Raw genomic sequence first — 25,902 nt, 5'->3', positions numbered from 1 at the left:
AGCCGGAATACAATTTTAATTAGGCAAAAAGAAAGAAAGCATATTTGCTATAATATATATAATAAAAAATTAATAGCACACTGAAGACTTTTACAGTAAATAAATAGTAATTTCAACTTAACTAACATGACTAAACTTTCACTTTCACACGACTAATAAGTGTGGTTTACACAGGAAAATCCAATAAAACCAGGGTCTCAGTCACAATGGTGCCCTGGTTTCATCAATCAGTGAGAAACTACGTGCAATAAAAAATGCATTACAAAAAGGCTTTAAACTCATTTCTACTCTATAGCATATGAATAACCTAAACTGCTCGTGTGTAATAACATGTGAAGCCCTTTGAGACTCTTTGTGATCAAGGGCTATACAAATAAAAATGACTTGACTTGACTTAAAGCACGCCGTAAACATGTATTACAATATAATAATAATAATAATAATAATTTCCTTTGTATTGTCATTCTTTGTAACAATGTACACAGAACGAAATGTCGATACATCTGACCCGTTGTAGCGAGTCGATGCAGCCGCAGCCAGAGGGCGCCGCCATTATACCAATTAGGTATGTCTCGGTCGAGGCGCGAACCAGCGACCTCCCAGTCTCAAAGCGGGCACACTACCATCTAGGCTACTGAGCTGGTATGGCTAATATAGTACGCTGTATAAAGCCTACTTATGTACTTCAAGTCGTGGTCGTAATCAGCCTGTTTTTCGGGGGCTCAGGCATCCCCAAATTCAACCCACGCACCCCCAAAAGTTACAGCATTTTTAAAACTCTCTTGTACTTACTATGGGACAGGATAAGCTTGAATATGATGAAAACGCTGGATAAAAACAAAAACAAAAATGTGAACACTGCATTGCCAGAAACACTCCTCTGCTTTGAATTGGTTCAGTCCATTTGATTCATCCAATTTTGATGGATTATCTATAAACCGTTGACTGTTAAAAATATTAATTGGTACTGATTATTTTATACTGAATTTTTATCTTCTTGGTAATAAAACATGGACGTTGATTATTTATTGATTGTTTCAATATTTATTAGTTGTGATTGCTTCAGCAAGGCACGACTACATTGCCAAGTGCGAAGCAAGCACAACTAATATAATCCCCCGTTTTCTTATTATTATTAGTTGTGATTGCTTCAGCAAGGCACGACTACATTGCCAAGTGCTGTAAGCACAGGGCAAAAGTTGTGCGAGGCATGCACAACTAATATAATCCCCCGAGATCTTTTTATTATTATTAATTAGTTGTGATCGCTTCAGCAAGGCTCAACTACATTGCCAAGTGCCGTAAGCACAGGGCAATGTAGTTGTGCCTGCTAACTTATACAATCCCCGAGATCTTTTTATTATTAGTTGTGATTGCTTTAGCAAGGTATTTTGAGATTCTCCCATCCGGAATACATGGGCCCATTCATTTCTATGGGTAGTCATGGAAACGAAGGCTTTTCCAGGCGGTAGTAGGGACTAAGCAGGGACTGTCCAGGGTGGCTTGAGGGGGCCCGACCCACATTAACTTTAACCATGGGTATATGGTGAATTCCAAAGAGTGGATGTTAGCGAGAGGATGCTAACAGTTATGTGCGCCGCTAACAAGTTAAAAATTACAAATACTTCTCTCCAAGTTAAAAGATGTATGCTAACTCATAATGCTAACAACTCAACGCTCCCGGTTCTCTACCAACATCTGCCAGATCAATCACAACTCTTACAATTGCCGCGGGAATTGTCTAGTTACTTATTTAAATCACTGAATTAATACGCTATAATGACTGAAATGTTTGTATGTGGTTGTAGGTGAAAAGTGAGAGCAAATAATACACTGGTAGCTTAGCACCCCCAAAACTCTGAAGTTAAAAGTAAAAAAGTAAAAATGGCGTTTAGTCAAATTGGGTCGCCTACACTGTTAGCAATGTTTGCATGAATGTCTTAATAAACTCAGTATATAGACATCGATCACTTTTTGTTTAAATCACACCAATCAATATTCCTCAATAAACATATTATACAATCTACAATTGCGACACTCATTCTATCGGAACCAGAGAGCTGAGAAGCATAGGAAAATACGAGTTTGCGTTCTCGTGAAGAGGGAGTCAGATTCTGCAGGTTTGTCTGAATTAGGCCATCCCCGGTGTTGGCTGCTTCCGTGTGAGCGTTGCTGCATGTTAACGACATTTATTCGACATTTCAGTCAAGGGTTGTCACAAAAGGAGTGGAGAGAAAAAAAAGACGCCAATGACAAATATGAAAATTATTCGCAAATATGAATATGAAAAATATTTGCAACAGCCCTAACTTTCACTCCAGTCTGTGGGGATTTTCTGCTTTAAAGGATCCGCCCCGGTTGCTTATCCAATAAGAAGGCGCAGGGCCGTCAAAGGCAGAAGGCAGGAAAGGGAAAAAAATAGGCTTGGCTCGGCTCTTGCTTGATTTTGTGCTTATAATCGGCTTAATCGGCTTCATGATATGCCAATACTGATATTTGTCAAATTCCCAAATATTGGTCGACCTCTAGAAACTGCATTCTTAACTTGTATTTTAATCATTGCGTAGACCTGGCTGAAGTTGCAGTTACTCAATGCCTGCGTGTAGCTAGCTAGCCACTCTTTAAATCACTTTCTTATTCTGAAAGGAGAAGCCTTTCAATTTAGTTCCACTTTTGTATAGTGATAATAAAACAACATTTATTCAACTGCGATTTTAGTTTTTTTCGTTGATCTATAGTTGTTAATGTGTTACTGTCGTTTACTCTTAGTCGGAAATTATGTAATTTAGAGGTAAGTTTGCAAGTCACTATGATTATGTACTTACAAAAAATAAAACCCACAGATATGCACTTTTAACATCGAAAATTAAATCAAAATTTTAATACAGGAACGAAAAATTGCAATGTTTCCCCCCCAAAATCATGCAGCCCTCCTAGCATTACTTGGTTTTCTCTGTTGGTCAAAGCGCTCACCATGTCCTCCTCCAGCTGGCCCCAATTAAATTTAGTATTTTTCTTAGGGTACATTAGTTGACAGTTTCTTACTTGGCTTATCAGAATGACTTATTCTAAATTCCAGACTACAAGCCTCGGCTTATTTGCTACATTTGAAACGCTTTAAATGGTGCAGCTTTTTTTGTCATGGCGGCACTAAGAAAACCGCAAGCTTCTCTTTTCCAAACTGCATTCACTTCATATAGTAAATACAGTGGTGACGTCTGATCGCATTTTTGGCACCCTTTCTTGAAAAACCATTATTCATATAATACACTGCAGGAGTAAAATGGGATGTTCAACTGTAAATAATTCAATTATTCAATGTATTCACAATATCTTGTTTTTCACAGACAAATTACGTCTTCTATTTTCATACGTCTTCTATTTAAACACCTGAATTGAACAGCAGTGGCAGGTATCTATCAAAAAAATCTACACTTTATCATAGCCCTAACGGACTTAACTGGCAAACCAGGGTTAACGTGTAATAAAGACTTTAAAGAGAAAATGACAAGTTGCTGAAGTTTCCCTTTATCCTTAAGGAACTATAACAAGCAAGTTGATTTTGGTCCATTAACGCGGGAATGACCAATGACAACACAAAAATACACTTCTGTGTTGCAATCTGGCACTATTTTCCACAGTACAGTGGTCTTGGCGCTGTCGTATGGATATATAGGGCTCACATTTTATGCCACTCAGCCCTTGTTTGCATTTTCTTTAGGCACAGTGGTAAATATGCACTCATTTTTTAAATTGGCATCTGAATGGTCACTAAATCCGAAAACATGTTACGTAAATCTTCCGCAGCAATTCCCCACAAGGTTGGCGCCAGGTGTGTGGCTTAAGATACTATGAGGTTTGTACAAATACCAAATTGGGTTTTGTTCCTAAATTCAAACCAACACCTTTTAATCAGGTGCGCTCGGTAGCCTGTAATTTATGGTGTGTTACACATTGTATTGTATAGGTGTTTTTTACTATGCAAAAATGAAGACACACAAATTTGATTGTGACTGGGAGAAATAAAACCTGCAATAAAATATACAGTGCAGTGCAGTGTGATTAACCAGAATATTTCAGATTTTATTTTATTTTTTATTGTTACATCCCAAACAAGTTACCAGTAGGTGCAGTATATTCTCAAAAAACAAAAAATACCCAGCCTTCATAATAAACATGCTCTGAAGGCTGTGTAGTTGGGCAAATATTCGTTGACTATACAAACTCAAACTCAAAACTATTTTGTATTTGCCCCAAAAAGGTAGTATTTTGTAATCCTAATATGTAGTTGCATGACCACAGTTGTTTATACCTGCTTCACATCTGTTTGGCATAGAGTCAACCAACCCAGGCACCTTTTGGTTGTCATTTCACTCCATGATTGCTTAACAGCATTATACAATCCATTGACATTTCTTTGCTTTACAAATAGCATTTCTGATATTGCCCCACAAGTTCTCAATAGGATTGGTATCTGGGGATTTGGCTGGCCACTCCATACATTAATTTTATTGGTTTGGATACCAAGACTTTGCTCGTCTACTGGTGTGTTTGGGGTCATTGTATTGTTGAAACAGCTATTACAAGGGCATATCCTCTTCAGCATAAGGCAACATAACCTCTTCAAGTATCTTGACATATACAAACTGATACATAATCCCTGGTATTTGATAAATGGGCCTAAAACCAGAGTTGGAGAAATATGTCCAGACTACCAGTTTTGTCCAGACCACGAGTTTTGGGTTCATCTCAAGCATGGTTTGTGGCCCCAGGACATAAAAATGAAGATTTTTCCTTTATCAGTCCACAAAATGTTCCCTTATTTTTCTTTAGGCCAGATAATTTGTTCTTAGGCAGGGTTGGGTAGGGTTACTTTAACTTGATTACTTTCAATTACTTTTGGATTACTCCAATACCAATTATGCTAATAAAAGACAAAATAAACTAAAATGAATAAAATGGCACCCTGACAATGTCTGCTGTATTCATATGAAGTCGTATATGTCCCGTACTTTTTTTTCTATAACAACCTTAAAAAACAATTTAGTGTACATTGACCAAAAATGCTTGAAAAAGATAACAGCAAAATCCATCTGGTATATTGTTTGGAGCATTGTGCAGCTAGTTTATAGCAATCATGTGTCTAAATGTTCTTATCTTTATTGTGTAGGTGAGAAATATTTATTTCTATCTATCTATCTACCTTGGTCATACCCCTCAAGAGGGGTGACCGACAGCAAGACAAACATTTACAATAACAAAGAAAATAAAAGGGACAAAAATTGCAAAAAAACCACACACAAGAATTTTTGGACCATGGCCAACCCAATTTTGCAGATGGGTTTCTTCGAAGTGCCAGATGTCTGCTATTATGTTGGAAAGAAAATTTTAATTATATTTATTTGCTGGCGAGCACCAGGGTATCAAAGTGCCATTCCGGTACAATTGGCTGTCAATGTACAATTTATCGATCACAATTAATAGATCCGACAGTGAGCTCTAAGCTGCGCCCACCATAATTATGGTATCCATGTATCTTTAGTTGCTCTTCCAGATAGCAAAGCCACAACATTGCTTCCTCTTTTGCAAACGTATCTCAAAAGAAAGTCGAAAAGGGTTTCAATTATTATATGCAGTGTCATATTCATGGCATCAAGGTGTCCAAAGACGCTACTAACCCTTTAAGGGTGGGTGCAAAATGTTGGCGATTTATGAGGACGTCAGTAGCCCCGTACTAACTACACATAGAAATAGATTCATATTTGTGAGAGATAATGTTGTATAGAGGATATACAAATGATTGACCCAGCACTCCAAATTCACAAAACGATTGGTGCCATCTCCACCCGTTCCGAGTCTCCGGCGAGGAACATACATTACATCACAGGCCTCACAAACCTGATACAACGGATCACAAACTGCACATCCTATCTATCTGAAAATGTAAAGTTATACTTCAATTACGAAATGCCACCTTCGCTTCTACTTGTTTTTGACATATGCTAACAAGGTATGCTAATGAAGGCGCAGTGATATACTCAAAGAAAGTGCAAGTAAAGCAGCCACAGTAACTTACAAAATTCTCTTACTGACAACTAACCGATCCAACAACAGCATAATACAAATAAGTCACTTCGTGTAAAATAAATAACTTTGTTTCTGTTCCTATCGATCCTATGCAAATTGAGATGACGGAGCCGTTAGTAAGGCTTGCATTGTGTGTGATACAAAAAATAGAAGGGCTGTCATCTGCCTTGCGTTCTGATTGGCAAAAAACAGCGCTTTTGGATCTTTTAATTGTAGCGTGTTTGCCATTCTGTCTTATTTTCTCATTTTTGAGAAAGTAATTCATCTCTTTTGGAAAATGGTCACTTATGCCAAATGACGTGCCTTTTAATTCAAGTCTTTGAGCTTTAAACAATTACATTTGTTTGTAGTACTCAAATTTTGGGCAGGGGTTTTATTCCCTGGCCTACTCCAATTCAGTGTACCCTTTGAAACGATATGTTAACTCTCCGGGGGGGATTTTGAAGGATTTTTTCATAAACTGTCTGACTGTCTTCTGGATTATCCGGCAGGTTCCTCGGAAGTCCAGAAAAAGTAAGGTTGTCTCGCATTCTATAGAGATTGCATATCCAGTATCGTTTCTTTGAGTGTTTTGTTTTCTTATTTAATTCCTTCCTCCGCATTAACCTTCACGATACACGAACGCAACTTGGAATTGTGTTGTTGGAAGTCACTTATCTGTCAGTTAACCAATTCCAAACATACCTTCAGTTCACATATTCCGTCTCGGAGGATACTTAGTCAAGTCAAGTCAAGTCAAGTCATTTTTATTTGTATAGCCCTTAATCACAATTAGCAGGTCAGGTTTTTGATTGATAGACTCCAGTTCATCCACTTGAACGTCTGTTGTCACCAGATTTTTGGTTTCTGTCGCCAAGTCATTATTTCTTTTTATAGTTGTTTTGTCCTACTTTGCGACCTCCGTTGCCGTGTCTTAGAAATAAGCGTCGACGAATCTTTCGACGTTCTCTACATTGATCCTGCAGGTTTAGGAGACAGAATTATAGATTAGAGAGTTGAATTGACCAAGGTTAAATTAATTGAAGTGGCAAACAAAAACAAAGCTAATTGTTAAATATTCTGTTTTCAGCAGCCGGACGTCCCCATGTAATGTGTTTTCAAATCTTATTGCTGATCTTGCAAGAACTGCAGCATGACGTTTCTACAGCCCCCACCTTCTAGTATTCTTTTTGACTTAATTTTTACTTTAACATATTTTATTGCATGTAATCTCGGTATGGACAGTGTGCCACTATGTTGTAATCAATACGAACAAACACTATTCTATTATCTTTATTTATTTACGTTTCTTTGATTATTTGTTGACGTAGCTCAATTTCCTAGTTGATATCTAAAAGTCTTTCCCCATTTTCACCATGTGATTTTGTAAATCCCATTACATCTTTCTGGATTACGGATGTATTCCTAGGCATTTTCAAATTCACATGTTTTACTTTCATTTATTTCAGGAATTTCTACATTCTGTCCTTCACCTTTTTCAAAATTTGACTTTATCCATTCATTTATCCCTTCTTTCGTTTCATTGTCAAGTCATTTGAATTACCGTATTTTCCGCACTTTAAGGCGCACCTAAAAGTCTTAATTTTTTTTCAAAAGCTGACCATGCGCCTTATAATACAGTGCGCCTTACATATGGCTCAATATTAAATCACAAGGTCTCGCAACTTACGCAACAGCCGCCGACTTGATTTTCCCCCGAACGTTGAGTAGTCCGCGGTGTATGCTGGGATTTATATACCGGCGTTTCATTGGCTAACCAATGTGTCAATCATCCTTTGAATCGATCGCTATTGGCTAAAGTTATTCGGAGCCTCGTATAGGCTAGAGGGCCGAAACAAACCCTGCAATTGGCCGAAAAAGATGTGTCAATCATCCGTTAAATCGATCGCTATTGGCTGAAGTTATTCGGAGCCTTGGATTGGCTAGAGGGCCAAAACAAACCCTGCAATTGGCCGAAAAAGATGACTGAAAAGCAAGCTTGCTAAACTACGCCATAAAGAAACATGTTTCATTAGTCTGTATTTGTAAATATTTTACTCTCCTGGATTTAATACACTCACGGTTGTAAGAAGACCATGATTGCGTATCATTATTGAACGTGAGAACTTAGGTGAGCTATGCGGCTTTATATTTTCCCGGTATCTTGTTTTAGAGCGATCTTGATGTTGCTGTGATGAGTTAAGTGAATTAAACTCAATTCCAAGTGTTTATTGTCATATGCACAGTAAAGTTGCGAGCAAAAAAGAAAATAGAAACTAAGGAATGGTTGGCATTTCTTGAATCCCAAGACTTTAACCTTCCGAATGATATTTGAAATGATGCATTTGAGTGACATCGTACGGCCACCGCATCCGCACGTGTCTACAACACGTATTTGCTTCTTTGCAAGCTTTGGGAATGTTAAGGCAGTAAAAAGTTTGACTGAATCATCTGACTGTTTTGTCGACGTTCCCATTGTAGCGCCTTATAATCCGGTGCGCCTTATGTATGGAAAATATAGGACCAAAAACTATTTTTGGGGGGTGCGCCCTATAACCCAGTGCGCCCTATAGTGCGGAAAATACGGTACTCTTTTGATTTAATTTTGCAGTGTTTGCAGGGCTTATTTCATCCAGTCCATGTCAGTAGCTTTCATAGCTTTGTACATTTTGTTGTTCGTTAATATTTTAGATTTTCGGGGATAAAAGATAAAGCCATATCACCATTTAGTGAAGAAAAAAAAAATTACCGGAATTTCCATGGGAGAAATGCTTTTACTCAGGAGACTATTAAAAGAGGAAAAAATATAATTTGTCTAAAGCTTACTTGCATTCTGTTTGGATTATGAAAGGATTATGTTGAAATATTTTATTTCGATAATTGTATGTATTTATTGAAATATTTTCCTCCCAGAATGCATTTATTTGATACCAGATGACAGAGAAAATATCTTTAAGCATACAAACTTAACACACAATAGAAGGTGCACCTGCCCACTAGTTCACTAGGGATTTTCCTGCACAGATTGTAATCATTCCTTTTGCTGTTTTACCCTCTTGATATTTAGATCGTAATATGAGAATGATCCAGATCCAGGACAACATCTCTGAACAGAAGAATTTAAAAGACAAGCTAGAGAATGAACAAGACAAACTGCATGTGGAGTACAACAAGGTAAGCATAAAATTGCAGTTACTTAGATTTTATTGTACTATTATATATTTATTATTTTTATTATATACAGTGGAACCTCGGTTTTCGAACGCCTCTCAGTTCGGACAAATCGGTGTTCGACCAAAAATTTCGAGAAATTCTTGCTTCGCTGTTCGGTCAAAAAATCGGAGTTCGAACGCCGGTACGCTAGGGTGCGATGGTGAGCGGCGTACGGGTGTTTTAGCCCCTAATTATGCCTCTGAAGAAGGTCGGTGCAAGCAGGACAGGTGAAAAAAGACAAGTTGTTCGTCCAACTATTGCCTTTAAGAAAAACATAATAGCTAAATATGAAAGAGGTGTACGAATTTCCGATCTTGCTAGTGAATACAGCATGGCTAAATCTACTATCAGTACGATAGTAAAGAATAAGGAGGCTGTGAAATCGAGTGATGCGGCTAAGGAAGTTAGCGCTAAAAGCAAGCAACTGCCGCAAGTTTTGGAAGAGGTTGAAAAACTTTTGAGGATTTTTCTCTCCCCACTGTCCACCACAAAGGTAAGAAATCCTATTCATAATCCTTTTTTTATTTTTACACGTTCATGTTAGCGTAATCTTTCGTACGGAAGATAACGCGAACGTACGATTAGCCTGGGTTAGCTTCATGTTTACGTTCATGGTAAACATGCAGGGTGTTTGGATGGATTAAAACGATTTTACATTACTTTTAATGGGAAAAACGATTTTCGGTGATCGACCAAATCAGTTTTTGAGCAGGGTTCTGGAACGGATTATGGTCGAGAACCGAGGTTCCATTGTATTTCTAAAATAATGAATGAGATTTTAAAAGTCAAATAATTTCGCCAATATTTTCAATGATTTAGATTTGTCATCACATTGCATTTTCGAAAACACATTTGAAATTGTTATTGTTTCATCCAAAATGGGATGCAGTATCATCATTATTCCTTTGTGTTTTTGAAGAAAAATGTTTATTATTAAGAAGGCATATTTTTGAAACTTAGAGATAAATGCACACACACCCACCCACGCGTGCGCTCACGCACATACTGAAAATCAAAGGAAAAGCAGATCGAAGCCAAAAATAAGGTGTTGGTGGTTTGTGGAGAAGTGTGAATGTTAGATCCACACACAAACATTGAAAAGTAGTTAAAGGAAAAAGGCTAGCACTTTCTAATGTCTACTTGTGAAATCCAATTCATTGCTTTTTCTACGCAATGTTAATATTAAAATAATACTAGCATTATTTTAAAGCCCATTTTCCTAGCGCGTGACCAAATTCTCTTTTAACAGATAATATAGGCATCTCTTAACAAACTCTCATCCCACTAAAAAATATTTTACAAACATATTTTCGTATTAACTATATATTGTCTAATCTCGACCTGTCATGTAACTGTGAAGACATTTTTCACAGCCTGTCTCAGGTCTCAAAACAATTATATAGACAGTTAATGTTTCGCATTTGTTTTAATTAAATTGAGTCTGACTCTCCTCAATAAAATTCAAGTCACATTCATGCCAACACAGTTTTGATGACATGCATGGTACATTCCCTATTTTGCTAGGAAAGAGAGCATGAGCGTTATGCAATACTGTGCCTGACAAACATATTTGAAATTAACTGCATGCACTCCAAAGTCAAGTAATGTCTATTTGTATAGCCCTTAATCACAAGAAGTGTCAAAGAGCTGTACAGATCACAGACTATTACAAAGTACGACATAAGAGCAAGACAAAACTCAAAACCTCAACATGAGAAAAACAAAAACAAAAAAAACCTTGGGAAGGGACTGCAACGAGGTAATCCCCCTTCCAGGATGATCAGGCTGCAATGAATGTTGCAACACACAGTCATTGTCAACATGAAATATAGGTCATTTGTAAGTGATAAAATATAAATTTTAAGCCTTGATTAAACAGTTCCATTGAGGTTCCACATCAACTCTCAGAGGGCAGAGTATTCCACAGCACCTGGGTCTGAATTGAGAACACTCTCGAACGTAAAGATAAATCTGATCTTGGCTCTTGGGGTCACTAGTAGACCAGCGAAGGCTCTGAGCAGGAACATAGGGACAAATTAAATTTGAAAGATATTAGGGAAAAGTCAATGCCAAATTTTGTATAATACCAACATAACCTTAAAAATCACATCTCAAAGTGATGCCCAAATTATAAAACATACAACATGTGAAAATATCAGATGATTTTGCATAATATCTATTTATATCTCATTGGTGTATTCTTATTATTTTACGAGATAATTAATTTTGAAGACGGTCTGTCTCGTCTGTGACTTCCTGAGCTCTGACGTCAGGTGAAGCACAGCAGCACCCTAGCAAGCCAGTCACCATATTGGTTTACATGTTAAATAGTCGAAAAGATTTTGAGCGTTTTAATCAAAGTTTAGGTAGTTTTTGTTGATAATGCCTCGCATTGTAGCCTAGATGGTAAGGCGCCCGCTTTGAGACTGGGAGGTTCGGGTTCGCGCCCCGGCCGAGTCATTCCTAAGACTTAAAAAGTGGTCGGCGGCGCCCTCTCTTGGCTGCGGCTGCATCGGGTCAGGTGCAATCGACATTTCGTTCTGTGTACATTGTTACACAGAATGACAATACAAGGAAATTATTATTATTATTATTATTGTCGTAGGTGGGTGCTGCAATATATAAAAAATGGTGAGCAGCCAAAATGTGGCAAACTGGCAGAAATAACACACAGAGAGCTAATGGGCTAACCCAGCTGGGACACCTCAGGCTAGCCAGCCCAATCGGTAGAAATACGGGAGCCTGGCTGACCAAAAATATGCATTAAGCAGCCAAGATGACTGTTTATTTGTTTAGTACTTTCGATAGAGACTTTGCAGTTGTACTGAATATTCTATCTATCTATCTATCTATCTATCTATCTATCTATCTATCTATCTATCTATCTATCTATCTATCTATCTATCTATCTATCTATCTACCTTGGTCATATCCCTCAAGAGGGGTGACCGACAGCAAGACACACACATGCAATAACAAAGAAAATAAAAGGGAAATAAATAACAAAAAAAAACACACAAAATGTTTTGGAACATGGCCAACCCAATTGCCCAAACACCCAAGCAAGTTAGGCACCTCGGCACCCAAGTTGGTCATGCTTTCGTCCCTCCAGATGAAATGGGACACCAGAAAGCGGCTATGTACACAGCAATGCACTGAATATACTTCAGAAAATGAACATATTTTTACTCATTTACTGCCATCCTGTTGCTAATGGGTCTGTTGTTGTTTTGCAGCGATAAAAAAATGATAACTTGATGATTTTAATTTATTAGTTAGTCACTGAAAAATGGACAGGTTGATTTATGGATTTATGTCTCTAAAGGCCAAAAACTGTGCCTCATTAGTTTTAGATTAGGGCATTTTGATATAATTTGTTGTTCTAATCTGCAAGATGTATTTTTCATGTTTCTGTTTTTTTTTCTTATGCTTATAAACATTTGACACATAATAAATTCAACTTCATGCTAAGTCTAAAATAAATAAATAAATAATTATCCAATCATTCGACTAATCAATTCAATAGTCTGTTACTGTTACTACGAACAGGAGAATGCATTTCAATCAGAATAATTGCATCAGTAAAGGTTTTTTTTTTTGCATCTGAGACATTTTAAATAGTGTAATAAATGTTGGTGGTCAATAAAGGATTTGTGCAAATAATCGCTTGAACCTTTATATTCAAGAGGTGAGTTTAACTTTTTATACTTGGCTCACTGTTCAGGATCATCACATATGTTTTTTTAGATCATTTAATCAGGCAAACAAATTAAAAACATTCTAGTTAATATGAGGGATTTTCTACACAACTTAAAGTTCAACGTATCCTATTTAAGGCACAACCACTTGAATTTAAGAAAATGTCTTGACTAATCAACTACAGAAGAAACATGAAAAGAGCACATAACAAAAATAAGGATAGGAAAGGAAATAAATAAATAATTTAGGACCCTGGTTGGCACAATTTGAATAGAAAAACAGCGTGGTTGGCTTGTTTTCTACTGTAATGTAAGGCAACTGGGCGTGATTGTAACTTGATATAATTTGCCTTTAACCACACCTATCAATACCCGAAACGAGGGCCGCATGATTTAAAAAAAAACAAAAAAAAAACTGAAATTATTTATTGTAATTTCAATGCGATTTTCGATTTTTGAAAGAAAAGTTTTTTTCTGTGCTAGGTTTTTCTTTCGTGAGAACTAAGTGACATGCTAATTTACCTTGAGATTACGTTGTTACCCCAGGCAACATTGTGCTAGGTAAGCATAGGCATGAATACAATTTTACATATGTATAAATTAGTGTGTTTGCATTGGTATTCCTTCTTAAGGGCCCGGTCACACAGCCTTTCACGGGCGTATCAAGGCTGAATCACGGCCAGAAATTTCTGCCCGTGAAGCAGACGCTGTTGGACGCTTTGAGATCGCGATACAGACGAGATAGAGCAGTGCTTAACACGCGGCAAGAAATTCACACGCGGTTAGCCCCGCGAAAAAGTTTTGCGCTGCTCAAAACTTTAGACCACGGGTAACCGCGGGCGGCACACGTGGTACACACGAGGTAATGACGCGGTACAGACGCGGAACGACGTGCTACGGCCGCGGCCAGGGCGTGGTTACACGCGGATAGGACGCGAAATTTTAGCGGGTAATCGCGGGTGGAGCACGGTCATAGCACGTTTGTTCTGCGCCTGTATCGTGGTGTTATCACGTGAATTAGCGTGTGTAACGCGTGTGACGGTCAAACGCCTTTTTCCGCGTATATACAGCGCAATTTGCCGAGCACACGTCAGTTGTGCTTGAGACGTCAAGGGGTGAACATGGATCCCCGTCACCGTAGTGACCTCGTCTTAATCCATTTTTATTTCTTGACATTTCTTTTAATTTCATAACAAGATAATAAAATAAAAATGACAAACTATTACAATAATAACATATTGGCTTCTTCTTCGGTGCCATAGCTTGAAATCTTGATCTTCACGGGACTGTGTCTTGAGCGGTTATGATTTCTACAGCCCAGCTCGGCAGCTTTTATACCGGTGGTCCACACGCGGAAATTACGTGGACCTGACGCGATGAGGAAGCAGAACAGTCGCCGGCGTCTGTTTTTCGGGCATACCACGGATAAACAGCGGGTTAGCCAATTCTGCGCATTTTCTACCGCGGGCAACCACGGGCAAAAAAAAAAATCGCAAAATTTTACCCGCGATACAGACGCAAAAGGCTGTGTGACCGAGCCTTAAAGAGCGTTTGTGAAGAGTTTCATTTTTTTGTGTCAAGTCAAGTCAAGTCAAATTTATTTATATAGCCCTTAATCACAAAAATGTCTCAAAGGACTGCACAGGATTACAGTTACAAAATTACACAATTACCTGATCTTAAACTAGCAAACCAGCATGCGGGCAAGGAAAAACTCAAAAACCTGAGTGTGAGGAGAAAAGAGAAACCTTGAGAAAGGACCTCACATGTGGTAATCCCCCTTCCAGGATTGAACAGGGTGAATTACAATTAGCATTACTGTACACAGAATAGTAAACACTAGGTAAGATGTTGAAAATGTCCGGAAAGATCATGACATCAACGACGACGCCAGATGGTAAATGCAGGGGTTGACATGCTGCAGGTCAGACCCCGGTCCGCTGACCCATCCCAAATCATCCTTCTCCTTCGTATCAGCCAGGCAGGCCTCAGAAAAAGACAGGACAAAACAGAATACGAGGTGGGCATCAATCATATGCTTTGGAATAGAAGTGTGTCTTAAGCCTCAATTTAAAAACTTCCGTTGAGGTTGGAGATCTTATCTCCAGAGGCAGGGCATTCCACAACACCGGGGCCCGGATGGAGAACGCTCTCGAGCCCGCAGACTTCTTGGCTCTCGGAATCACAAGTAGACCGGCATTTTCCGAGCGCAGACTCCGTGCAGGAACATAGGGGGAAATCAAATCAGAGAGATAAGAGGGTGCAAGCCCATGCAAACATTTATTTGTTAATAAGAGAACCTTAAAGTCACATCTTAAGTGGACTGGGAGCCAGTGCAAGTTGGCCAATACAGGTGTAATATGCTCAAACTTTTTAGTCTTAGTCAAAAGTCTAGCTGCCGCATTCTGAACCAGCTGCAAACTTTTAATGCTAGACATCGGGAGACAAGAAAGCAATACATTACAGTAATCAAGCCGAGAAGTAATAAACGCATGAATTAAAATCTCTGCATCTGATTGGGACAGCATTGAACGAATCTTCGCAATATTACGGAGGTGGTAGAAAGCTATTCTAGTAATATTTTTCACATGTAACTGAAACGACAGATTAGGATCAAATATAACACCTAGATTTTTGACCGAGTCACTATGGGTGATATTACATTTGTCTAGGTTCAGGGTAATGTTTGAAAACAAATGACGACAGTGAGCTGGACCAATAATCAACATTTCAGTTTTTTCTGGGTTAAGGCGTAAAAAATGGAGACGCAGCTGTGCCTTCCCTACCACAGCTCTGGTGTTTGCAGACCAGGAGAGGTCGTCGGAAATGTGCGCACCCAGGAATTTAAAAGAGTGGACTTTATCGACACAGTCCCCGTTGATAATGAGTGGTGCTGGGTCCTTGCTTTTCCTCCTGAAGTCCAGTATGAGTTCCTTTGTTTTTGTGGTGTTCAACGGGAGGTTGTTTCTGAAACACCATGTTGTCAGTGACTTCCCTGTATGCCACCTCATCCCCTTCAGAGATGAGGCCGACCATGGTAGTGTCGTCGGCAAACTTAACAATTGTGTTTGTGAGAGGGTCGGTGAACAGTCGGACGTATAGAGGGTGAAAAGCAGGGGGCTCAGTACACATCATTGGGGGGAGCCAATGTTCAGTGTTAGGGTGGGAGAGACGTGGTCGCCGAATTTCACGGACTGTGGGCGGTTTGAGAGGAAGTCCATTATCCAGTGGCAGTTGAAGGAAGAGAGTCCTAGGTGAGGGAGTTTCTGCACCAGGATCACTGGGATAATGGTATTGAAAGCTGAAGTCCAGGAAGAGCATTCTGATGTAGCTCCCCCTGTGCTCCAGGTGGCTCAGCGCGGTGTGAAGTTTGGTTTTTATGGCGTCATCAGCTGAGCGGTTTGCCCTGTAGGGGTCCAGTGTGAGTGGTGGGGAGTCCTTGATGTGCTGGGACACCAACCTCTCAAAGTACTTAACGACCACAGGCTTAAGTGCAACAGGCCTGTAGTTGTTAAGGCTTTCCACTGCTGACTTCTTGGGAATGGGAATGATGGTGGAGGTGGGGATGGTAGCCTGTGACAGGGTCTGGTTAAAGATGGTGGTAAAGACCCCAGTCAGCTCTTCAGCACAGTCCCTGAGTACCCTCCCTGGTACTCCATCTGGGGCAGCTGCCTTCCTGGGGTTAACAGTTTTCAGCACACGCCTTACTTCATGCTCCTGAAGTGTCAGTGTGCTGCTGTGAATACAATTGTGACTCACAACACGTGGTAAGCTTTCTCTCCTGGCTTTGATCTCTTTGATCTCCGGCAAAACTAACATAAAATGCGACAGAAACAAAATTAAAATAAATCCTAACAGCTTGCCAACATCATTTATGCCGTTCCATGTATTCCGTTACTCTTCAAGCCTGCGCAAAATTTAGTATTTTATTTATATTTATTTCATTTAGTCTTTTATTAGCATATTTGGTATTGGAGTAATCCAAAAGTAATTGAAAGTAATCCAGTTAAAGTAACCCTACCCAACCCTGAAAGTTGGCCCCAAAAAAAAAAATTAAACATTCAAAATTCAAAATGAAGAAGAAAACTATTTAAATACTAAATTGCTCTCTAAAAATAGCAAATAATGATAGGGCACATTACTAAATGCTCATTTTGAGTATTTCTAGTAAATTATCCTAAAATACAAAAAAAGGCATGTAAGTGCTCAAACAATCCTGTCAGACAACATAGTGATACACCAGGGGTCGGGAACCTTTTTGACTCAAACATATTGGTTTCAAAACCAGATGCAAGCAGTTATTGTGTAAAAACGTCACAAAATTCTGCAAATAGGGAGCCTCATGAGCTCACTTTTGGCTCCGATGGCGTAGGGCGAGAGATGGGAGGGAGTGCTTGCGCTTTTTGCATGGCTCCACCCATCCCTCCCACTCACCCAATCAAAAGACTAAGTTCTCTTCCGGTGTTTTGGCGTATTTACAGTGTGTTCTGTGGATTCATCATAAGGTATCTGAACACTGAACACAGATTATATAGTGAACTTTTATATAAAGGATTCTTTAGCGTTGTACAGCCAAAACGAGTTTTTTCCCCCCTTTTTTGTGTGACACCTTGACTGTAAATTGTAGTGAATAACGTGCCCTATATATACTGCGAAGTAACATCGAGTGCTTAGCTTTGGATTGGATTTGCGTGTACCTGAATAGGATGAACAACTCAAGTTTCGAACAAGATGGAGAAATTTTGCATGCAATCAAATTTGTCTCTGAGCCATCAATATTCATAGAAAGAGCCATATATGGCTCGCGAGCCATAGGTTCCCGACCCCTGTGATACACAATAAGTACGACTTAGTGCAAATAACACAAGCAAGCTCATTAAACCTTGAAGTTGTTAAAATGAAAAAGGCATAACTTATATACTGCACAATTTTACTCTCAGCTTTGTAAAGTACATATTTTGGGGGCATGCTAGCTTCTAATGGATAGGACAGTGAATAGGGACAGGGTAATTCTAGGACAGCGATTCCCAAAGTGGGCAGTACAGCCCCCCCTGGGGGCGGTGGAAAGATCTGGGGCGGCGGTGAGAAAGAAGGGAGTGGTAGGGGGACGGCAGTCCGTAGGCGAAGTCAGAAGTTTGAACGTATTGCGGTTGTGAAACCGCAAAGCACTGCTTTCTTTCAAGGTTTTGTAGTGAGTAATGGAATTTTGGCCAACCACACTTGTTACTGTTCGAATTTTAAAAGCACCAAACAATCGGAAGCAAGTTTTAATAATAACACTAGCCAATAAACGCAATTAAAAGTTTGCAAGCACCACACTATGCCACACCCACCATGTGAGCTCATTGAGTGTCATGGCAGACTCCGTAAACATAGTCCCAGAGTCAACAAACGACTATGAAACAAGGCTTGCACCTTAGAAGGGCGGTACATCACTTGTTTGGATCTATTGACGAAGCAGACGTGACACAGAAGAAAACGCCCGTTCCAGAATTTATTTTGCATTGTCGCTAGGTCCAGAGGAAACACAAGTAATTTGTACCAGCACCTTAAAAAATATCACATATTACAATAACACGGCATGTCAAAAAGGATTAGAAGTAAAAGACTAGACTGCTAAGACAAACCTTCAAAGCAGCATTTGCGCCCTTCACGCCGTACGAAAAAATTTCGCAAAGGCACAAAGAAATAACCAATGCTATGAGTCTAGCTAAAAATGTCCAATATTGTCCAACCCCAAAACTGCATTATCGATTGGAAGAAACACTTTTTATTTATGCAAGTTAATAAGTGAAATGTTATGATGGGAGTAATAAATAGTTGTAGCAGTCGTGTTAATAAATTAGCAGGAAAGGTGGGTTTGAATTAGTACTTGAATACATTTCTTGCACCGATGAACATGCTGCAGTAGCACATGGTAAATTTTATATTACACTAATTGCAGACATTTTACCCTTAGCCCGATGTTCGAAGCCTCCATTTTACAGCGTTACTACTAAAGTTTATGTTGAAATACAATTTCAATCGGTATCATCCTTGTGTCCACTAACTTTATTTAACACACTTTCCCCGCTTGGGGGTGGCTAACCCAGTTTAGCTCAGGGTTTTTACTGATAGCTAACGACAGCATCAGAACATTAATAGCCATTGTCGTGTCGCGGCATCTCATGTTATTAGCTGCAGCCTAAGTAGGTAATTAGCTTAGCGTAGGAAAGCGTGCTAATCAGAGACCAATAGCTTAGCTAGTTCTGAAACGCAATTCTTATACACGCCCAAGGCTACAAATTAGCTTTCATTTTTTCGTTTTGATAACCCAGTTTATTTCATTATTGTTTGGTTTTATACCCCTTAATTGTAGTTTATTTAAAGAAGCCGAATCATTTCTCAACTCGAAAAGGGATTTTTTTTTCTTTCTTTCTTTTTTTTCTTTTCTCTCCTGCATATTCCTTGTTCCTGTGGTGAGGGGCCCTCTCCTTGTGAGAGGTAAGAGAATTCTCCCACCATAGTCCGCTGTGTGTTGTAAGAGGCGACTAAAGTGGAGGGAGCGAGGGGACTGGGGATCCTCTCCTCTCTATCTCTACTTCCTAAGAGACAGCAAGGCAAAGAAAGGGGGGCGGGAGACCGAAAGGTCTCACAAACCCTAGTTATAGGACTATGTGTAATGTAAGATCAAACATCAAACATTCCGGTTGTATCCAGCAACTCTGTTTGTCCCTCACCCCCCTCATCAGAAGGTCTGGAGTTACGGGTGGACATGCTAGAGAAGGAGTGTCTGTGCTTGTGAATGAGAAAGCAAAGGAAAAACTGGTGGAGTGGAAAGATATATTGTGAGAGATGATCATTATTAAGACTGTTTAATGGCTATATTTGCACAGATAAAATACATGTATATAGTTTAATTCTACATTATAACGGCAGAGAAAATAACTCACGTCCGACCTGGTCGAAGTCCACAGAGAGAGAGAGGGACGTTTATTTTGCGTCAGAGAGATCAGTGCACACAAGAACATGATTTCAAAATAAAATAATACAAGATTGATAAAAGTACAAGAGATATAATTACACTCATTATTGAAACGTTACTTTATGTGTGTGTGTGTGTGTGTGTATGAGAAACATTGTTTTTATATTTAGTAATATAAAAACCAGCTAATTACCTTGAGACAGAAATTCAAGAGATTTACATTGAAACCCTGACAGATATCTTCCAGATTGATGTGGGTGAGGTTGAAGCGGGGTGTAGAAGTATGGATGTTTATAAATGCATATGGACCTGGTTCAGAAAGAAGCGCTGAGGAGAGAGAGGAGTTTAGGAAGGACTGTGTGTGTCTGAATGTGTGGCAAGTGCGAAAGAAGGGTGGAAAGTGGTAATACTAGGTGACCTGAATGCTAGAGTTCGTGATGAAACGGTTAAAAATGTGATTGGTAGATATGGAGTACCAGGAAGAAATGAGAGTAGGAAGAAATTGATTGAGTTATGTGTGGATTATGAGTTGGTGATTGGAAATACATTGTTTAAAAAGAGGGACGTGAATAAGTATACCTTTGTCAGAGTAGATAGTGGCAAGATGGTGGACAGAGCACTGATGGATTATGTAGTGGCTAAGAAAGGGATGTTAAGTGGATTGTTGGATGTGCATGTTTACAGAGGTGAAATAAGTGGTATGTCTGATCATTTTTATGTGGAAGGAAAACTGAGAGTAGATGGATCGTGGAGGGCTAGTTATAAGAAGAGTATGAGGGAAGAGGTGAAAATGTCAGAGTTGAAAAAGGCAGAAAAGGAAAGAGAGTTTAAAGAGAGGATAAGGGAAGAGTATGAACGGATTAGTAGAAGAGAAAGTGAGAGTGTGGAAATGGAATGGAAGTGGTTTAAATAGGCAGTGTTGAGGAGTGCAAAAGAAGTGTGTGGAATGAGAAATGTTGGTCGAGGTATTAGGAAAGGAAGTGAATGGTGGAATGATGAGGTATGAGAGGCTGTGACAGAAAAGAGACGTGCCTTTGAGGAGTGGCTGCAAGATAAGAGTGTCGATGCGTATGAAAGATATAAAGTGAAGAAAAGGTTGGTAAAAGCGGCAGTGGAAGCAGCAAAAAAGAAAGCAAATGATGAATGGTGTCGGAAGATAGGAGTGAACTTTGAGGAAAGGAGAAAAGTGTTCTGTAAATAAGTGAAAAGAGTAAGAAACAGTGAGTCTGGAAAGGAAGAGAAAGTGAAAGATAAGGATGGTAGATTGCTGGTTAGCGGTAGTGCAGTCAGGACGAGATGGGCAGAGTATTTTGAGGAGTTGCTAAATGTGGAGGATGGGAGAGAAGTCAGAGTCGAGGCGATCGATGGTATGGGGAGAATGCCCGTGTTGGGTGATTTAAATGTGAAGCTTGTGGAAACATGGGAGGTGCAAGAGGCAGTGCAAGAAATGAAAGGGGGGAAGGCACCTGGGTTGGATGGTTGTACTGCTGAATGCCTGAAAAAAGGTGGCACAGCTACGATTGACTGGTTAGTACGCTTGTTGAATGTATGCTTTTTAAGTGGGGTGGTTCCTGTTGATTGGTGTAGTGCATGTGTGGTGCCATTGTATAAGGGTAAAGATAATAAGTATGAATGTAGCAATTCGAAAGGTATCAGTTTGTTGTCTGTGAGCTGTATGGAAGAGTCTTGATTAAGAGAGTGAGAGAAAGAACGAATGAGGTGGTGATGGAAGAGCAGAGTGGTTTCAGGAAAGGAAGAGTATGTGTGGATCAGGTGTTTGCAGTACGACAGGTGTGTGAAAAATATTTTGCAAAAGGTAAGGATGTTTAGTAGCTGTGTTTTGCGGAAACGTGGCTCACGTTTAGCATTCCGGACGCTAACGTGTAGCCACCCGGAGCTACCCGGAGCTATCTGGCTTCAACGCCGCTAAACAGAGACACGAAAGCCGGGGGGAATCGGAGAGGAGGCGGACTTGCTAACACGAGGTGGTGTATCCCTGGATTTTCACAAAGAAAAGTTTTCCATCTGCCGCAGGGATGTCGAACCTTTGGACTGGCGTGACGTCATCCACTCTGCTACAAGCACCCCTAGGGCATCATGTTAATCTGTTACTAAACAACGGGATAGACTGCTGGAAGTGTGAATTTCCCTACGGGGATGAATAAAGTATCTATCTATCTATCTATCTATCTATCTATCTATCTATCTATCTATCTATCTATCTATCTATCTATCTATCTATCTATCTATCTATCTATCTATCTATCTATCTATCTATTTGGCTCTCATTGACTTAGAAAAGGCGTATGACAGAGTTGATAGAGAGGCGTTGTGGCAAGTAATGGTGATGTATGGAGTGGGTGGAAAGTTGTTGGAAGCATTGAAGAGTTTTTATATGAACAGCAGAGCATGTGTAAGAGTAGGGAGTGAGACAAGTGAGTGGTTCCCTGTGTTGACTGGTGTGAGCCAGGGGTGTGTGATGTCACCATGGCTGTTTAATGTGTACATGGATGGTGTGGTGAGAGAGGTGAATGTAAGAGTATTCGGCAGAGGTGCAGAGATGATGGATTACTAGTGGAACGGTGTGGCAGGTAAGACAGTTGTTGTTTTCAGATGACAACACTTGTGGCTGATTCTGAGGAAACATTGAGAAGGTTGGTAATGGAGTTTGGAAGAGTGTGTGATAGGCGTAAGTTATGTGTCAATGTTGGGAAGAGTACGGGCGGCAGTAGCTCAGGAGGTAGAGCGCTCGTCTTGGGGGATCCAAGTTCGAATCCCGGCTCGTCCGTGTTACATGTCGAAGTGTCCTTGGGTAAGACACTGAACCCCTAATACCCTCAATAAGCAGGTTAGCGCCTTACATGGCTGCAAGGCCGCTATTGGGAAATGTGGAGCACATTGTAAAGCGCTTTGAGAAGTCATTGACTTGAAAAGAGCTATATAAATGCAGATCAGTAAGGTGATGAAGTGTTCACATGATGGAGTGGGCATGACGTTAGAAATAAGGTTGCATGGACAGGTGCTGGAAGAAGTTGAAAGCTTTAGGTACTTGGGTTGTGATGTGGCTGCAGTTGGTGGAATGGAGTGCGTAGTATTGCACAGAGTAAATCAAGGAAGCAAGATTTTGGGTGCTCTGAGGAGAGTGATGAACAACAAGAGTATGAGTATGGATGTTAAGAGGGGACTGTATGAGAGCGTAATTGTGTCGACTGTGTTGTATGGTGTAGAGACTTGGAGCCTGAACGCAGATTTAAGAAGGAAATTGAATGTTTTACAGATTAAGTGTTTGAGGACTATGGTAGGAGTGACAAGATTGGATAGATTGAGAAATGAAATTGTGAGAGATAGAACTGGAGTAGTTGTGGAACTGAGCAAGCGTGTTGATAAGAGAGTACTCGGTTGGTTTGGACACATGGAGAGGATGGATGAGGAGAGAATGTTGAAGAGGATCTACAGAGCAGAAGTCAATGGAAGGAGACCAAGAGGAAGGCCGCGATTGACGTGGATGAATGGTGTTATGAGTGCACTGCAGGAAAGAGGTCTAAATATAATGGAAGCTATAGGTCTTGTTAGTGATAGAAAGGAATGGAGAGGTGTTGTGAAAGGATAGTGGGATTGTAGATGCGTTCTTAAGGATGGGCTGGGCACCCGTATGATGCGGCAGGGGTAAACCAGTGAAAGCTGTCGGGCCCTGCTGTTGAACAAAATAGTGTGTTGTGTCACCCTGACCCGAGTGACATGGCCGCTTTCTGGTGTCACGTTTCATCTGGAGGGACGAAAGCATGACCAACTTGGGTGCCAAGGTGCCTAACTTGTTTGGGTGTTTGGGCAATTGGGTTGGCCATGGTCCAAAAATGTTTCTGTGTGTTTTTTTTGCTATTTTTTTCCCTTTTATTTTCTTTGTTATTGTATGTGTTGTCTTGCTGTCGGTCACCCCTCTTGAGGGATATGACCAAGGTAGATGGATAGATAGATAGATATTGTTTTTTAAACTTTGGAGGTTTTCCATTAAGTTGGATGTACTTCACCTTTAAGCCTAGCACTTTAATTCAATTAAAAAAAATTGCTGGGCCTGCCCTATCGCCTAAGCATCTGAACAGCTTATTGATAGGAAGACAATTAATACAACAGTGACAACTGTAATTCCAAACTGAACTGGCTTTGCATAGAAAAAAAGAGAAAAAACCCACTTCAGTTAATTGCATTAAATTAATTTAACGCAAGCTTCTGATTAACTTCCACTCTGTGGTTTTCCATACTTATAAACACTTTTCTTTCATTCTGTTAATATTGTGATTTTTATTTTTTCCATTTTTGTTTATTTGATTTTATTTATTTATTTAATTTTTTGGGGGGGATTCGTTTACCAGGGTTTGTGTTTATTTTTTGTGCGATCCAAGGGGATTATTTCCACAGGCTGAGAACTTGGAAACACTTTCTCAACTAGTCTAACACATAACCCATAAAAGACTACCGGACTATGCCAAAACAATTCAGGGAGCCAAAACAGTTGATGAGCAAAGCAACAAACAAACCCTTAAAGGATAAACCCAAATAAAAATACTCGGAGGGCTGACCTTCAACCTCATTGCCTATTTAAAGTTGAGTGCAGTAAGAGAAGCCGGTTTCTTGATCTGATGACTTCCAATGAAAAAGGTGGCTCGCAATTAGACAAGACCCAAAGAAAACTCGTCCACTCTGAAGAACACGGTGAAAAAACCCGCTTAGAACTTGCTGCCTTTGAAGACGGCGACTCGCTTTCCGCTGAGTTCAAGCCCTCTCTATGTAAATGCGATTAGTGTGAATCCCTCACCTCAGCTGAAAGTGAGAAGCGGACCCAAACAAAACTCTTAATAGAAAAATTAACCAATTAAAGTTGGAAAACACAGAAGTGGCTGAGCGGCCCGTAAAGGAAGTGACCTTCACCAAACCGAGGTACAGTTTACTACTGTTCTTTCAGATGCAGAGCGTATCCGACATCAGAATAAAATTTTAAAGGTTTAATACTGTGCTGACATCGAGGCTATTCACGCAAAACGTGCTCAATCGGTTTGCATGGAATCAGAGGTTCCCCGTCTCGCGGGAAAGCAGCACGGAAAAGAGGGTGAACTTGCGCGGTCAAAAAGAATACTGGAACATAGATGCTCAATGCTGAGTTACAGGGGACTTTCCCTGAAGCACCCCTTAGTGGGTTCCTTTACTGAGGTCTGGGTCTGGGAAACAACCCATTCACGCAACCACAAGAACCTGAGACCCAAACCAGGTTTGTAAAGACCTCACCAACACTTACCAGTCATTAGTGTACAACATCAAAGGGGAATTACCCCCTTTTGTCCATACTGTGCGCTCGAGAGAATTAGGCAAACTATGCCCACCCAAGACCTTCTTGTCCTCACGCACCGCCAGACCACATTGAGAAGGGAAGCTTTGACTACCTTTGATGAGTCAGGACCGTCCCAGACGGTCCCTGTCGCGTGCATTCCGAAGATAGAAACGGCTGACTTGGAAAGCCAACAGGCAGGTGACCCAGCAGTATTCGCAATTGTTCACCATGCGTCAGATCCGGACGCTCACCCCATCACACCTGCTACAGGACCAGTTGACAATGATCTGACGCACCTGGTCAGTGTCAAGCATAGGTTGCGTCTGTTAGAGGGCCTTCTCGTTTATGACTCTCCGGTGCCGCCTACCCTGTAGTGCAGGGGTCGGGAACCTTTTTGACTCAAAGAGCCATAAAAGCAAAATATATCAATTTTATTTTGGGAAAGAGCCACACCATATATTATGAGACAAATTTACTAAATCGCTAAACCCGCGCCCCAGACAAAAGCTTAGTCTTCAGCACATTTATTTTTGATGATTTGATAAAAATTATGAAAAGAGAATAATGCCAGAGCCCGTGTCCCAAAATCAACAAACATACCACTTTAAACTTGTCTCTTTCTTGCAATTACTCAAGAT

At 40.0% G+C, this 25,902-nt stretch overlaps 1 protein-coding gene across 5 annotated transcripts in view; it reads left to right on the top strand.

The window, feature by feature from the left end:
- The window catches only part of phf14 (PHD finger protein 14), a 115,427-nt gene that overhangs the window by 45,309 nt on the left and 44,216 nt on the right, over window positions 1–25,902 (top strand). For all 5 annotated transcript variants that reach the window (XM_088328184.1, XM_088328182.1, XM_088328180.1 and 2 more), the window contains one exon: window positions 9,134–9,240. In XM_088328184.1, the coding sequence (XP_088184310.1) occupies window positions 9,134–9,240 (107 nt within the window). The remainder of the gene's footprint in view (window positions 1–9,133; window positions 9,241–25,902) is intronic.

The sequence above is a fragment of the Urocampus carinirostris genome, chromosome 2, assembly GCF_059441175.1.
Source record: "Urocampus carinirostris isolate Australia breed hairy pipefish chromosome 2, RoL_Ucar_1.0, whole genome shotgun sequence".
Lineage (NCBI taxonomy): Eukaryota > Metazoa > Chordata > Actinopteri > Syngnathiformes > Syngnathidae > Urocampus > Urocampus carinirostris.
Note: the sequence above shows the minus strand (reverse complement) of the source record. Positions and strands in the feature narration are given on the sequence as shown.